The sequence below is a fragment of the Arachis hypogaea genome, chromosome 14 (genome assembly GCF_003086295.3).
Source record: "Arachis hypogaea cultivar Tifrunner chromosome 14, arahy.Tifrunner.gnm2.J5K5, whole genome shotgun sequence".
NCBI lineage: Eukaryota > Viridiplantae > Streptophyta > Magnoliopsida > Fabales > Fabaceae > Arachis > Arachis hypogaea.
Window position 1 is genome coordinate 4,870,202 of NC_092049.1, and position 12,595 is coordinate 4,882,796.

The 12,595-nt window shown below is 28.8% G+C and overlaps 1 protein-coding gene across 4 annotated transcripts; it reads left to right on the forward strand.

The window, feature by feature from the left end:
* The first annotated feature begins 2,970 nt into the window (after positions 1–2,970).
* Positions 2,971–8,936, forward strand: LOC112741107 (nucleoside hydrolase 3). Of its 4 annotated transcripts, none has more exons than XM_025789947.3 (11): positions 2,971–3,482; positions 3,674–3,964; positions 4,045–4,380; positions 4,465–4,641; positions 4,714–4,992; positions 5,075–5,197; positions 5,280–5,477; positions 6,101–6,354; positions 6,430–6,631; positions 7,575–7,880; positions 8,464–8,936. In XM_025789947.3, the coding sequence occupies exons 1-11, from the start codon at positions 3,288–3,290 to the stop codon at positions 8,473–8,475; spliced, it is 2,373 nt and encodes a 790-aa protein (XP_025645732.1). In that variant the 5' UTR covers positions 2,971–3,287; the 3' UTR covers positions 8,476–8,936. The 4 variants fall into 4 exon arrangements, with proteins under 4 accessions (XP_025645732.1, XP_025645730.1, XP_025645733.1 ...); XM_025789945.3 differs by having other exon boundaries at positions 8,488–8,936; XM_025789948.3 differs by having other exon boundaries at positions 3,038–3,482; positions 4,050–4,380; positions 8,488–8,936.
* Positions 8,937–12,595: the final 3,659 nt, after the last annotated feature.

Here is a 12,595-nt window from a genome sequence, read left to right on the forward strand (position 1 = left end):
GGGAATATACTTTTTGATGTGTTCTGACCATATGAAACTGGCTACTTGGTTGTAGCCCTTTCTTCTTGCTCGGATTTGGAAACAAATGTTTTGTTCCTCAACCCATCATAGCTTCTGCACTTTCTTTTACTTTCTTTCTTTCTTGCGAATGACGTGACCAAAGTGAAAGGATAAAGGAGAGAGGATTTGACTTTTGGTGGAAGCCAAGTGAGATTAAAGTGAATTGAACTTGGGGTTCAAGTTTCTTAGAGTGTAGAAGTTGGTGACTTGGTTGAAGTGTGATGGATTCTGAATGTGATTACCAAATGAGCTTGTATTGGATCAATACATTCTTGTTTCATTTTTTTAGTCCATCTTGTTTATTTGTTCCATGTGTCATGTATTAATTATTTTTTCTATACATCAAACCAAACTTATTAAACAAACAATTGGTGAATGCATAATAATGTTTGTTTATCACTTGGATTAATTTTTCAAACTCAACAAAATTTTATAAGATGACACATAAATATTTGTGGGGTTATATGTCATGAAAACTAATTTAAAATTAAAAGTGAATTTTGCTTCTTCAATACTTAGTTTTAATTTAGTTAAATTTTATATTATTTTTAATTATTTTATCAATATAATTATACAAATAATAAATTTTTATTAGTTCTATATTAAAATAATATTATATTTTTAAGGTGATATTAATTTTATTTTATAAATTAATTTTAATATAAATTTTAAATTTAAATTAATTTATTTTTTAAAAATATAAAAAATAATCCTCCAAAAATACTCAATTAAAAATGCTCTAAGCTAGCAATGACCTCACCCATTATTGCATTGCATCTCTTTAAATACATTCACTTTTTTGACAAAATGTAGACCCAACTCTTAATTTATTTGGGTGTTGGAAAATTGGGAAAGGAATCCATATGTTTAACCTCCACAAAAAAATATAAAAATAAGTTAACTAGCATTTGATACTATACCATTTTAGTTATTTGGGGTTATAATAATGAGTAATGATATAAAAATGAGTAAAGTATCGTTTTTGTCCCTACCGTTTGGGGTAAATTCTATTTGTGTTCCTAACGTTTAAATCGTCCTATTTGTATCCTTAACTTTTGTAAAAGTGATTCAATGTTATCCTGCCGTCAATTACACATCATGAACGCTTTAGTTTGAGTTTTAAAAATCTTTTCTTGAAGTTAGAATACAAATGTCTGGGATAGAATCGATGATCCACTCCGAAAAATAGCTCATCAAAAGTTGAAACTAATTCCTACAACATTTACATAATTCACTTTTCTAGGGACATAATTGAATCTAAATACAAATAGTGGGTATAATATTAAAATCGAACACATCCAAGTGAGACCTATTTGATAATGAATACATCTAACTGAGAATAATTGAAAAATATAATCTGATTTGTTAGTATAATTGATAGTAGGATAACATTGAATCACTTTTATAAACGTTAGGGATACAAATAGGACGATTTAAACGTTAGGGATACAAATAGGACTTACCCCAAACGTTGGGGACAAAAACGATACTTTACTCTATAAAAATCATTTTTTAATACATTGTTTTATATATATATATATTTTTATATTAAAAGTGATTGATAAAAAAATTAGAAAAGATAAAAACAATTCCTTTTATACTATAAGAAAACGTATGAAAGATGTGTAAAAAGGATTGATACAAAATAGACTTTATTAGGAAACAACTCATGATTTTTTTATTTTTTTTTTAATTAAAGAAATACAGTTAGTTACTTTAGTTGGGAGCTTGGGGCAAAAACTAATTTACTTTACCCCTTTTTATATATAATGAAAGTGACAACATAATTAATAATTAAATAATTATAATTATAAGTTATGATAAAATAAAGAAAAGAGGGGCTAGGAACTAGGAAGACGGCTGGTGGGTATGCCTGAGCCTCAAAATTTCCCTTTAACGTTCTTTCACCATTTTTAAAAGTTTTATTACAACTATTCATCTTCCAATTTTAAGTAAAAGCTAAAATGAATTATGTTGTGATAATTATTTTAAGAAACCTGATATATATGTGTCTTAGATATTTAGTGCATGCTTGAAAAAAAAAAGTGTTGTTATGTACCAATCCATAAACATTCAGTCATCTTTTCATATTTATAAGACTTTTAAATGTATTAAAGTAGTTAAATCAAACACTTCAATACTCTATTTAATTATACAACGACTTAGCTTATAGTATGAGGACCAAGAACATTTTAAAAGATAGTCAAAAAGATAAAAATGAAAAAAAGTTACAATAAACACTCAAATTGATTTTTTTTTTAAAATTAATTGACATTTTATTTTTTTTTTAATTTTTTTTTATTTTCTAAGAGTTTTTTTTTTATCATTACTTCTATCAAATAAACTAGTCTCTTTATTATTTTAAAAATACTAATTTATCTTATGATGATTTTTTTAAATTTAACTATCTTATAATAAAATTGATTAAAAATTTATTTAATATTAAAAGTTTGATTAAACACAAATGGGAAAACCAATTTCTAGGAGTAATTCTCAATGCTTGTAAAAAATAAAAATTTATTAAAAATCAAAATATCTAACTTAAAATTTATCAAAGACCATTTTAGATATGGTGAAGTCAACTTCACATGAAGTTGATATCTGAGAACCGTTAGATGAAAATTTAGTCAAATCAGTCAAATCATCTAACGACTTTCAGGTATCAACTTCACGTAAAGTCGACTGCACCTGAGTTTCCACCTTAAAAAGGTTAACTATAGTATATCTATATTCAATTATGTTACGTGTAGACAAAAAAAAAATCATTTCTATACAATAAATATAAATTAAAAATAAGTTAAACAATATATATATTTATACAAAAATACATAATAAATAATTTGGTAAATATTTTTTTGTGTGTATATGTAATCTTTTTTATTTATATATTTATTCATGAGAATATTTCTTATGATGAGTCACCCTCTCCCTCGCCATATAGTGATTTTATATATATATGCGGTAGAAAAAAGCCATTGAACAAGTTATATTGCCTTCTTGTATACTACTTAATTAGCCTTCTCTTATTTATTTAGTCTTCATTCATTTCTACTTCTTCTTCTTCCTCTTCTTCTCAAGTTGCATGCTTTTATGATATCTATCTATTAATAACTATTTATGTATTTTCTGGATGGTGATATTACATAGTACAATTAAGTTGTTCAAACCTCTTCCTTCTTAACTCTCTTTCTTTATCTTATTAGAACATATATTGTAAGAGAAATCAAATGTTGTTTCCAATGAGGTTTTGTGTAGCTGCTATGTTATCAATGGCTGTGTTAGGAACACTTGGAGCTTCTATGAACACTGTTGAAGCAAGTCCAGGGCCAAGGAGGATTCTCTTGGACACAGATGTTGATACTGATGATTTCTTTGCTCTTCTCTACCTCTTGAAATTAAACAGATCACAGTTTCACTTAGAGGTCATTTTGTTATTATGCTTTTCTCTTTTCTTCTTGATTGGAATATGCTTTGTGTATTGCTGAATCAATCAGCTAATTTCACAGTGAAAAAAGGGAACTTTTTGTTTTTAAAAATAAAGGGTATATTTCAAAAGTTGCATATATAGTGCTCTCTGCTTTATCTTGTGAAGTTGACATTCTTTACTCTGCAGGCAGTGACCATCAATGCAAATGCTTGGACTAATGCCGGCCATGCTGTGAACCAGGTTTATGATTTGCTTTACATGATGAACAGAGATGATGTAGCAGTTGGAATTGGAGGTGAAGGTGGAATTCTCCCAAATGGTACCATCCTTCCAAATGTTGGTGGCTATGTTCCAATTATTGATCAGGGAATGAGAACAACAGGAGGGTGCAGATACAGGCAAGCAATTCCTATTGGTCTAGGAGGGAGATTAGATATTGATGCAAATTATGGAATCCGGAAAGCTTTCCTTCCACAGGTATCAAAATCAATGTTTAATTACTCTATAAAATATTAAAAAATGTTGTTAATTCTGTATACTCATGATGATGAAATTAGGGCAGAAGGAAATACACTCCCTTAAGGCAACCAACTTGTCAACAAGTGCTTATTGACAAAATATCTCAAGGTCCTATAACTTTGATTGTGATTGGAGCACATACCAACTTGGCTATTCTTTTCATGACTCATCCACACCTCAAGAAAAATGTGGACCATATTTACATCATGGGTGGTGGTGTAAGGTCAAGAAATCCAACTGGTTGCTGCCCCAAGAATGCCTCCTCTGCCTGCGTGGCACGTCAGTGCGGCGACCATGGCAATTTGTTCACAGACTATACTAGTAATCCTTATGCAGAGTTCAACATTTTTGGAGACCCTTTTGCAGCATATCAGGTTATTACTTGCAAAGCAATTAAACTCTTATCTAAGTTAATTTAGACAAATCAAAGTGTTTGATTATTATTGTTATTATGATAGGTGATTCATTCTGGTATCCCTGTGACCCTTGTTCCTCTTGATGCCACAAACACAATCCCTATCACTAGAGAATTCTTTGATGAATTTGAAAAGAGTCAAGAAACTTATGAGGCACAATACTGCTTCAAGTCCTTGAAAATGGCTCGAGATACTTGGTTCGACGACCAATTCTACACGGTAATTTGTACATTCATTCCCATGATTGATTGATTGGTTTTGCACTTGTTAACATAGCATTGTTGTTGGCAGAGTTATTTCATGTGGGATTCATTCACATGTGGTGTGGCAGCCTCAATCATGATGAGTAACTCTAAAGGAGAAAATGAATTTGCTGAGATGGAATATATGAACATAACTGTAGTTACATCAAATAAACCTTATGGAGTATATGATGGATCAAACCCATTATTTGATGGCCTCAAAGTTCCTAAATTCAATCTAAAGAAAGGTGATTTGCATAGTGGTCATGTCCAAACAGGACTTAGAGATCCATTTTGCATTCTGAAGAATGGTAAAGGGAAATGTCAGGTAACTCCATTTATCATTTAACTTAATTTACTTATAGTATAATGTTTTATGTATTAATTTTGTATTGCAAAATGTTGTATAGGATGGTTATACAGCTGAGGAAAATGGTACAGACTCAGTGAGGGTACTTGTGGCCACAAAAGCTAAGTCTAACCGAGATGTTAATAGTTTACTTGACAGAGAATTTTTCATAAGCTTCTTGAATGTAAGTTCACTATCTTGTACATGTTATATTATTATTTTGTATAATTTGAGTGTTTGAAATGATACTAGTATCTGAATTATAGGTTCTAAAGCAAGGAGAAAATGCAGGGAGGTTCAATTTCAGCACACAATTTCCATACTACAGAGAAGTAACTTACATGCCAGATTTTGCAAATATAAGACTAGGGAAGCCTGTTGTGTTTGACATGGACATGAGTCCTGGAGATTTTCTTGCCCTATTTTACCTCCTTAAAGTTCCTGTTCAACTCATCAACCTTAAGGTGTTGTAACATTTTAGAGAAAAGGACAAATAGGTTCCTAACTTTTTGTCCCGCGAACATTTTCGTCCCAGACCATTGAAAAATATTTTAAGTCCCTGACCTTCACAAAACTTAGACGGATCAGTCCCTCCGTCCAAATGCCTCCGTCAGGGATTGATCCGTCTAAATGCCTCCGTCAGGGACTGATCCGTCCAAGTTTTGTGAAGGTCAGGGACTTAAAAGTATTTTTCAATGGTTAGAGACGAAAATGTTCGCGGGGCAAAAAGTTAGGGATCTATTTGTCTTTTTTTCAATATTTTATTTTGGATTAAGCTCTTCTAGAATGGAAAAATTGGTAAAATGATAAAGTAGTATTTTAATTATCCTTAGATTAAAATAATAAGACTAACAAATGATAAAAATTATAGAAAAATTTTTAAATGTATCGGTACATTGATATTTCAATGATTTTTAACTGTTGATCTTAATTATAAAAAATATATAATTAACATTAACAATTAAAATTTTCTGAAATACTGATGTATCAGTATACTTGAAAGCTTTCTAAAATTATAAATTTAAAGGTAATTAAAAACATTACTTTCTCACTTTATTTTGAAGTTTTGATTGTGGGTTTGGTTCAGGGAATAATAGTGAGCCCAACAGGGTGGGCTAATGGTGCAACAATAGATGTGGTGTATGACATACTGCATATGATGGGCCGTGATGATATCCCAGTTGGGCTTGGAGATATGTTTGCTATGAACCAATCAGATCCAACATTCTCAGCTGTTGGATCATGTAACTATGCCAAGGCCATTCCCAATGGATATGGTGGATTCTTGGACTCTGATACTCTCTATGGCTTGGCCCGCCATCTTCCTCGAAGCCCAAGAAGGTGCCTTTCTATTTTTTGTTATTGCTGTTGACCATGGATACCTTTGACTTTGAGTTGACCGAGTGTGTGTGGCAGGTATACGGCAGAAAACTCGGTAGAGTTTGGGGCTCCAAGGGATACAGATCACCCTGAACTTAGACAACCATTGGCTATGGAAATTTGGGATTCAATATTGCAAAAAACTAATCCACATTCCAAGATTACAGTGTTGACCAATGGACCCCTCACTAATTTGGCAAAGCTTGTGTCAATCAGTAACATAAGCTCTAGAATTCAGGTAACTTGTTATATTCTACGTTTAATAATAGGTGAATGTTATGGTGTCTATGAATCTATGATATTGTGTCTAACTTATTAAATAAGATAAATAGATAATATTTAATAAATTTTAAATATTTTATTTTTTTTATATATTTTATTTTTTACTTATAAATTTAAGTTAAGTAATTTAGACATCATAATAAAAGACACCATAGAATTTACTTTAATAATATTAGCATAAACTACAAAAAAACGCACTCGAGTGATTTTGTCGTTAATAAAAGTACATTCGAATTTTGATATTGATAAAAATATCCTCAAATAATTTATTAACGTGATAAAAATATCCAAAAATGATTTTTTTATTAGCGGTAAACGATTTTAGTATGTGACAAATCGCTTATGCATTTGATCCAGAATTTTATAGAAATATTTAGATAATTATTTAAAAATATACACAAAAAATCACACAAAAAACATATATTTAGCGAAAAATTATCAAATTTTAAGAATAAAAATATCTCATTTTTCTAATTATACTTGTAAAAAATTGTATCAAAATTCAATTTCTAAATTATTTTTTTGAGAATACATATTTAATTTTGGACATTTTTATCACATTTTTAAATTATTTGAGGATATTTTTATCGATACCAAAATTTAAGTGCATTATTGTCCACGACAAAATTATTCGAGTATATTTTGGTGATTTACCCAATAATATTATTTATACACCAAAGATTTTTTAAATTCGTATAAAAATACAATAGTTATTAACATATAAAAAAATCGATTATTAAAATATAAAATACACACTAAAAATAAATTAAATAAATATTTTTGAATCATTAAAAAAAAGACCGGTGTCAAAAAAAGTGTGTACTATAGAGCATGTTTATTTTACCATAATGGGCTAATATGATGACATGATTAGCATTGATTCCAAAAGGTTTATTCAGGAGGTTTATGTAATGGGGGGACACATGAGCAAGAATGGTAGTGACAAAGGAAATGTGTTTTCCATCCCTTCAAACGAGTATGCAGAATTCAATATGTTTCTGGATCCTTTAGCAGCCAAGACAGTGTTTGAATCACAAGTTAATATCACACTCATTCCACTAAGTGTTCAACAAAGTGCAACTTCATTCTCAACTATTTTGTCTAGCTTGCATTGCAAACAGAAAACACCTGAAGCTGTGTTTTCCAAGCGCCTCCTTTCAAGGCTACACTATTTGAAGCAAATCCACCACAGATATCAACATATGGTACATTCTCATGCTTATTACTATGCTCATTTTTAACCTGCAAAATAGAGTTAAGCCCTATTTTGGTTCTTGAAATTGGCGAGTTGCACTGATTTGATTCCTGATTTCCCAATTGCCACACTTTGGTCCTCCAGATTTAAAAAAGTGCACCAATATAGTCCTTCTTCAACGCCGTTAGTGAGATAGCTCAAGTCTTACCATGTTAGACATATTAAAACGACGTTGTATACATTTTGACGCTAAAAGAGCACTAAATGATGTCATTTCAGGTTTTGAACAATATCAAAAGGGAGGGATATAACGTTTTAGTATTGTTCAAACCCTCAAACGACGTCATTTAGTGCTTTCTTTAGTGCCAAAATGCATACCGCGTCGTTTTAATATGTCTAGCGTGACAAGACTTGAGCTACGCCACTAACAGTGTTGAATTCTAGCGACGGAATATACACGAAGGACTATATTAGTACACTTTTTTTTAATCTCGATGATCAAATTATAACAATTGAAAAGTCATGAATCAAATTAGTACAACATGCCAATTTCAGGGACCAAAATGAGGTTTAACTCCCTGAAAATATACTAGAAAGCTTTGTAATGTGGCATGCAGGACACATTCCTAGGAGAAATTCTAGGTGCAGTTGTGTTGGCTAATGGGCCTTCAAGTATTGATGCAAACTTTGAGATGAAGCCCATTAGAGTTTTGGCCCAAGGTGATGAATCCATTGATGGCATAACAGTGGTGGATGAGAAACATGGAAAATTGGTGAGGATTCTAAGCCATGTGGATGAAAAAGCTTATCATTCTTTGTATGTAAAGAGGCTTGGTGATCTGAACCAATCAGCTAAGGTAGCAAGCTTTGAAGAACAGAGGAGACAATGGAGCCATCCACATCCTTGATAGAGAGATAGAGAGGGGAATTAAACTTGTTTTATGATTATGTGCAAAGAGCATAACAGATTTTTATACAGTATAGTTTCTAATTGGGTTAGTTATTTTGTTGGTATCTATCGTTTTATTAAATTTATAATTAAATTTTTATACTTTTTTTCTTTCAATTGGATCTTTATACTGTTTTTAATTTTATAATTAAATTTTTTTTAATGTAAAAAATATTAAAGTTAACTGAATATTTTTTCGCAAATTGAAAATATTCATACTTAAAAATCTAATTAAATTTTTTATTGCATGTATTTTGACAGAAATATTCTATTAATCTCAATATTTTTTATATGAAAATTGCCTAATTAAAAAATTAAAAACAGTGTAGAAATTTAGGTAAAAAGAAAAAAAAAAGTATAATGACCTAATTAAAAATTTGGTAAAACTATCAAGACCAACAGAATAATTCAATATTTCTAATTTGTGTGGCTAGTATTCTTCAAAATAGACTTTCTGAGTTCATTTAATAGAATTTTATGGCAATGGTGGCTTTTTGGACTCTAACACTCTAATTCCATGAAAAAAAAAAAAGGAGGAAAAAACACTCTAATTCTTGGCCTGTACAAAGCATATCATATCACCATATGCTAAAATTAATCCTTTTATGTAAGTTTCGTCCAACAAAAAAAAAAGACTTTCATATGGGTTACTAGTATTGATATTAATATACATAATGTATGTAAAGTTTTTTAATTTGTAGCAGCAGTATGTTCCAAGAAATCTCTACCTCTGAAGAATATAAAATATTCACTTATGCTAACACTCAATATATGATATCTATACTATATGTTGGTGACTTCCAATAGAAAGCATTTGAATTTAACAGATTATCATTTGATTTTTGTACATTATTATTATTATTATTATTATTATTATTATTATTATTATTATTATTATTATTATTATTATTATTATTATTATTATTATTATTATTATTATTATTATGTACATTATAGTAATACAGTAATACTAATAGCCCTTCAAGGTCAAATTAAACCCATTGAAGTCTTGGCCCAAGGTGATGAATAATCCATTGACATGGCTTATTATAATACATATGCGAAGATAGAAAGCTTTGAAGAACACTAGAAAATGGAGTCATCCTTATTCCATAATACATGGTATGTAGATGCTACAAAGTACACATTAAAGAGTGCAACCACTAATAATATTATCCCTTTTAGGACAAGTCTAATAATGATAATATAGTAATAATAAAGCATGCATAATTAATTGTATAAAATAATTAAATTTTAATAAAAAATATTATATACATACTAAAATTAATCACTATATATTTATATATAAATACATATATAATTTAACTTATTTTTAATATATATTTTATATTTTAATATATATAATTTATATTAGTGACTAATTTTAATATATACCTAGTATAGTTGAATTTTAATAATCATACCATCGATATCATATTGTTTATTTAAGTACAATTTATATTGTGTGGCTGATAATTTTCAACATAAACTGGCTAATGGGGTGGCTTTTCTAATTTTCTTTTTCCTTACCCACTTGACCACTTTGCAAAGAATACTACTTGGAAGTTAAGGATGTCTTTGGAAGTTTAAAAGAAGATGAATAGAAAAACAATAAATATATAGTAAAACGATATAAAAATTGTGACTTATCATATTGTTTAAGAGTTAATAATATAAGTAAGTAAATAAATGTGTGTATATATTTATCCACTTTAAATTTTTAAATATGATTACTTATTGAGTTATTGATATTATAAAATGATTTTTAAGCTAATTAAATTTATATAAATTTTAACATGGCTATATAAAGAAAAATAGAGTAAACATCAGCCGTTTATTTTTTAGATATTGATAAAATTTTGGTGTAACATTCCGTTATTAAATATTTAAATTTTAAAATTTTTTTAAAATACAGGTACGTATTAACAATACGTTCCACGTATTGTATATTTTTTCGCGGATTGGCAATACGTTGAAGTGTAATTGTCTCACTCCTAAAATTTTAAAAAATTTCTTAAAATCTAATAACTAAATGTTACACCAAAATTTTTTTTATATTAAAAAAAATTGCCAATATAACCACATAAATTTCACAATCTTTGTTTAGTAATGTATTGAAAAAAAAGTCCAGAAATAGGGGCGTTTATGAATTGGATCTGATCTGCATATCCGCGATATTTATCTGAATCTGATCTTAAAATTGTGGATATAGATCCAATTCGCAAGGCTATCGGATCGTATCGGATCAAATCTGTACACTAATAAGATCGGATTGCGAATTTTATGTTAATATTCACATATCCGCGTATCCGCAAAAATAAATAGATAAATAAGTAAATATTCTTTTTATATTTTATTTCAACTAATAATTATCATATATGTTATATTATTTTTTTTATTATTTAAAAAAATATGTTTAATATTATTTTAAAAACAAATATGTTTAAAAGAATAGAAAAATAGATTTTATTAATTTTTTTAAATAAAAATAAACTTTTAAAAAGTATTTTTATGTTTCGTAGATATATTCGATATCCAATCCGCAAATGTACTGATCGAATCCAAGCTAAAAAACTGCGGATATTAGATCCGATCCGTATTTACTAAGATCCAAAAATCTTTTTATCATGTATATATATATAACACCATGCATGAGTTAGAATTAACCAAAAAAAAAAAACACCATGAGTTAGATTCCCTTCCCCACCATATTCGAAAACTTAATAACAAATCAACATAAGAAGCGATTAATATTCTTGTTTGTGGAGGGTGGTTTGTGAGATGACACTATTGGGGCATTGTCATGAGATGTCTTGTCTTGTCTTGTCTTGTCTTTGTAGATTGGCATGGCATCCTAAGAATTTCAACATTAAAATGACCATCTTTTGTTGTTACAATGGCAACTATGAACTTAACTAATCAATAACATAATTTCGGCTACTTTTTCCAAATTATGATTTCGGTTCCATTAAGGAGCAGACAAAGGGACAAGGCCACCACATCATTTAGATTTGACTTCTTTACGGAATCTCAATCTTATCTTTCCCAACCATTACTCTTATCTTCCACACTATTTAAATATTAATTATTCGCCGTCCTTCTCACTTTACATCTCCATCATTATCTTAGCTATATTATTATTATTTATGCATAATCTATTTTATTTTAATAAATAAAATAATAATTTAGTATTTAATTTTCTGCAATTGTTTATCTAATAGTAAAATTGTGTGTTTAACTTTCATGTATCTCTTTCAATAATATCTAAACAATAATGATAATATAAAAAATAAACTATTACTTGACAAATTAACTTATAAATGAATAAAATTAAGATTTAACACAACAAAAATATTCAAACACTAATTTATTTATAAATAGATTTATTAACATTCCGATTTTATATATAAAAAATAGTTTATTTTCATAGATTTATCATCTAAATTTTTATAAAAAAAAAAAAAAAAAACTTACTCTCTAAAAGAATATATTGAATTCTGCTGATAACTTATTATTTAAGAAAAAGTAATGATTCGTAGAGAATCAAAAGACACGTGTAGGAGATCTAAGATGTGGTGGAAAACATGTTAACTATTCCATCCCCTTTGTCGATGATTGAAATTGATTTGCTTGTCCTTATCAAATTCATGGTGGAGATATATCCTTTCCCATTTGTGGCACCATATTCATGATCCATGATCACATCTTCAATTAATAATTGGTCTGACCAACAATTTCACTTTAATTTCTTCCTATTGGGCAGAGAGAGAAGAAAC

Excerpts from the sequence above, each read along its gene's own strand:
- LOC112741107 (XM_025789945.3), top strand. The coding sequence starts at position 3,288 with ATGTTGTTTCCAATGAGGTTTTGTGTAGCTGCTATGTTATCAATGGCT. Across the intron at positions 5,198-5,279 it reads TTTTCATAAGCTTCTTGAAT|GTTCTAAAGCAAGGAGAAAA; the intron begins GTAAGTTCACTA and ends TCTGAATTATAG. Across the intron at positions 6,632-7,574 it reads ACATAAGCTCTAGAATTCAG|GAGGTTTATGTAATGGGGGG; the intron begins GTAACTTGTTAT and ends AGGTTTATTCAG.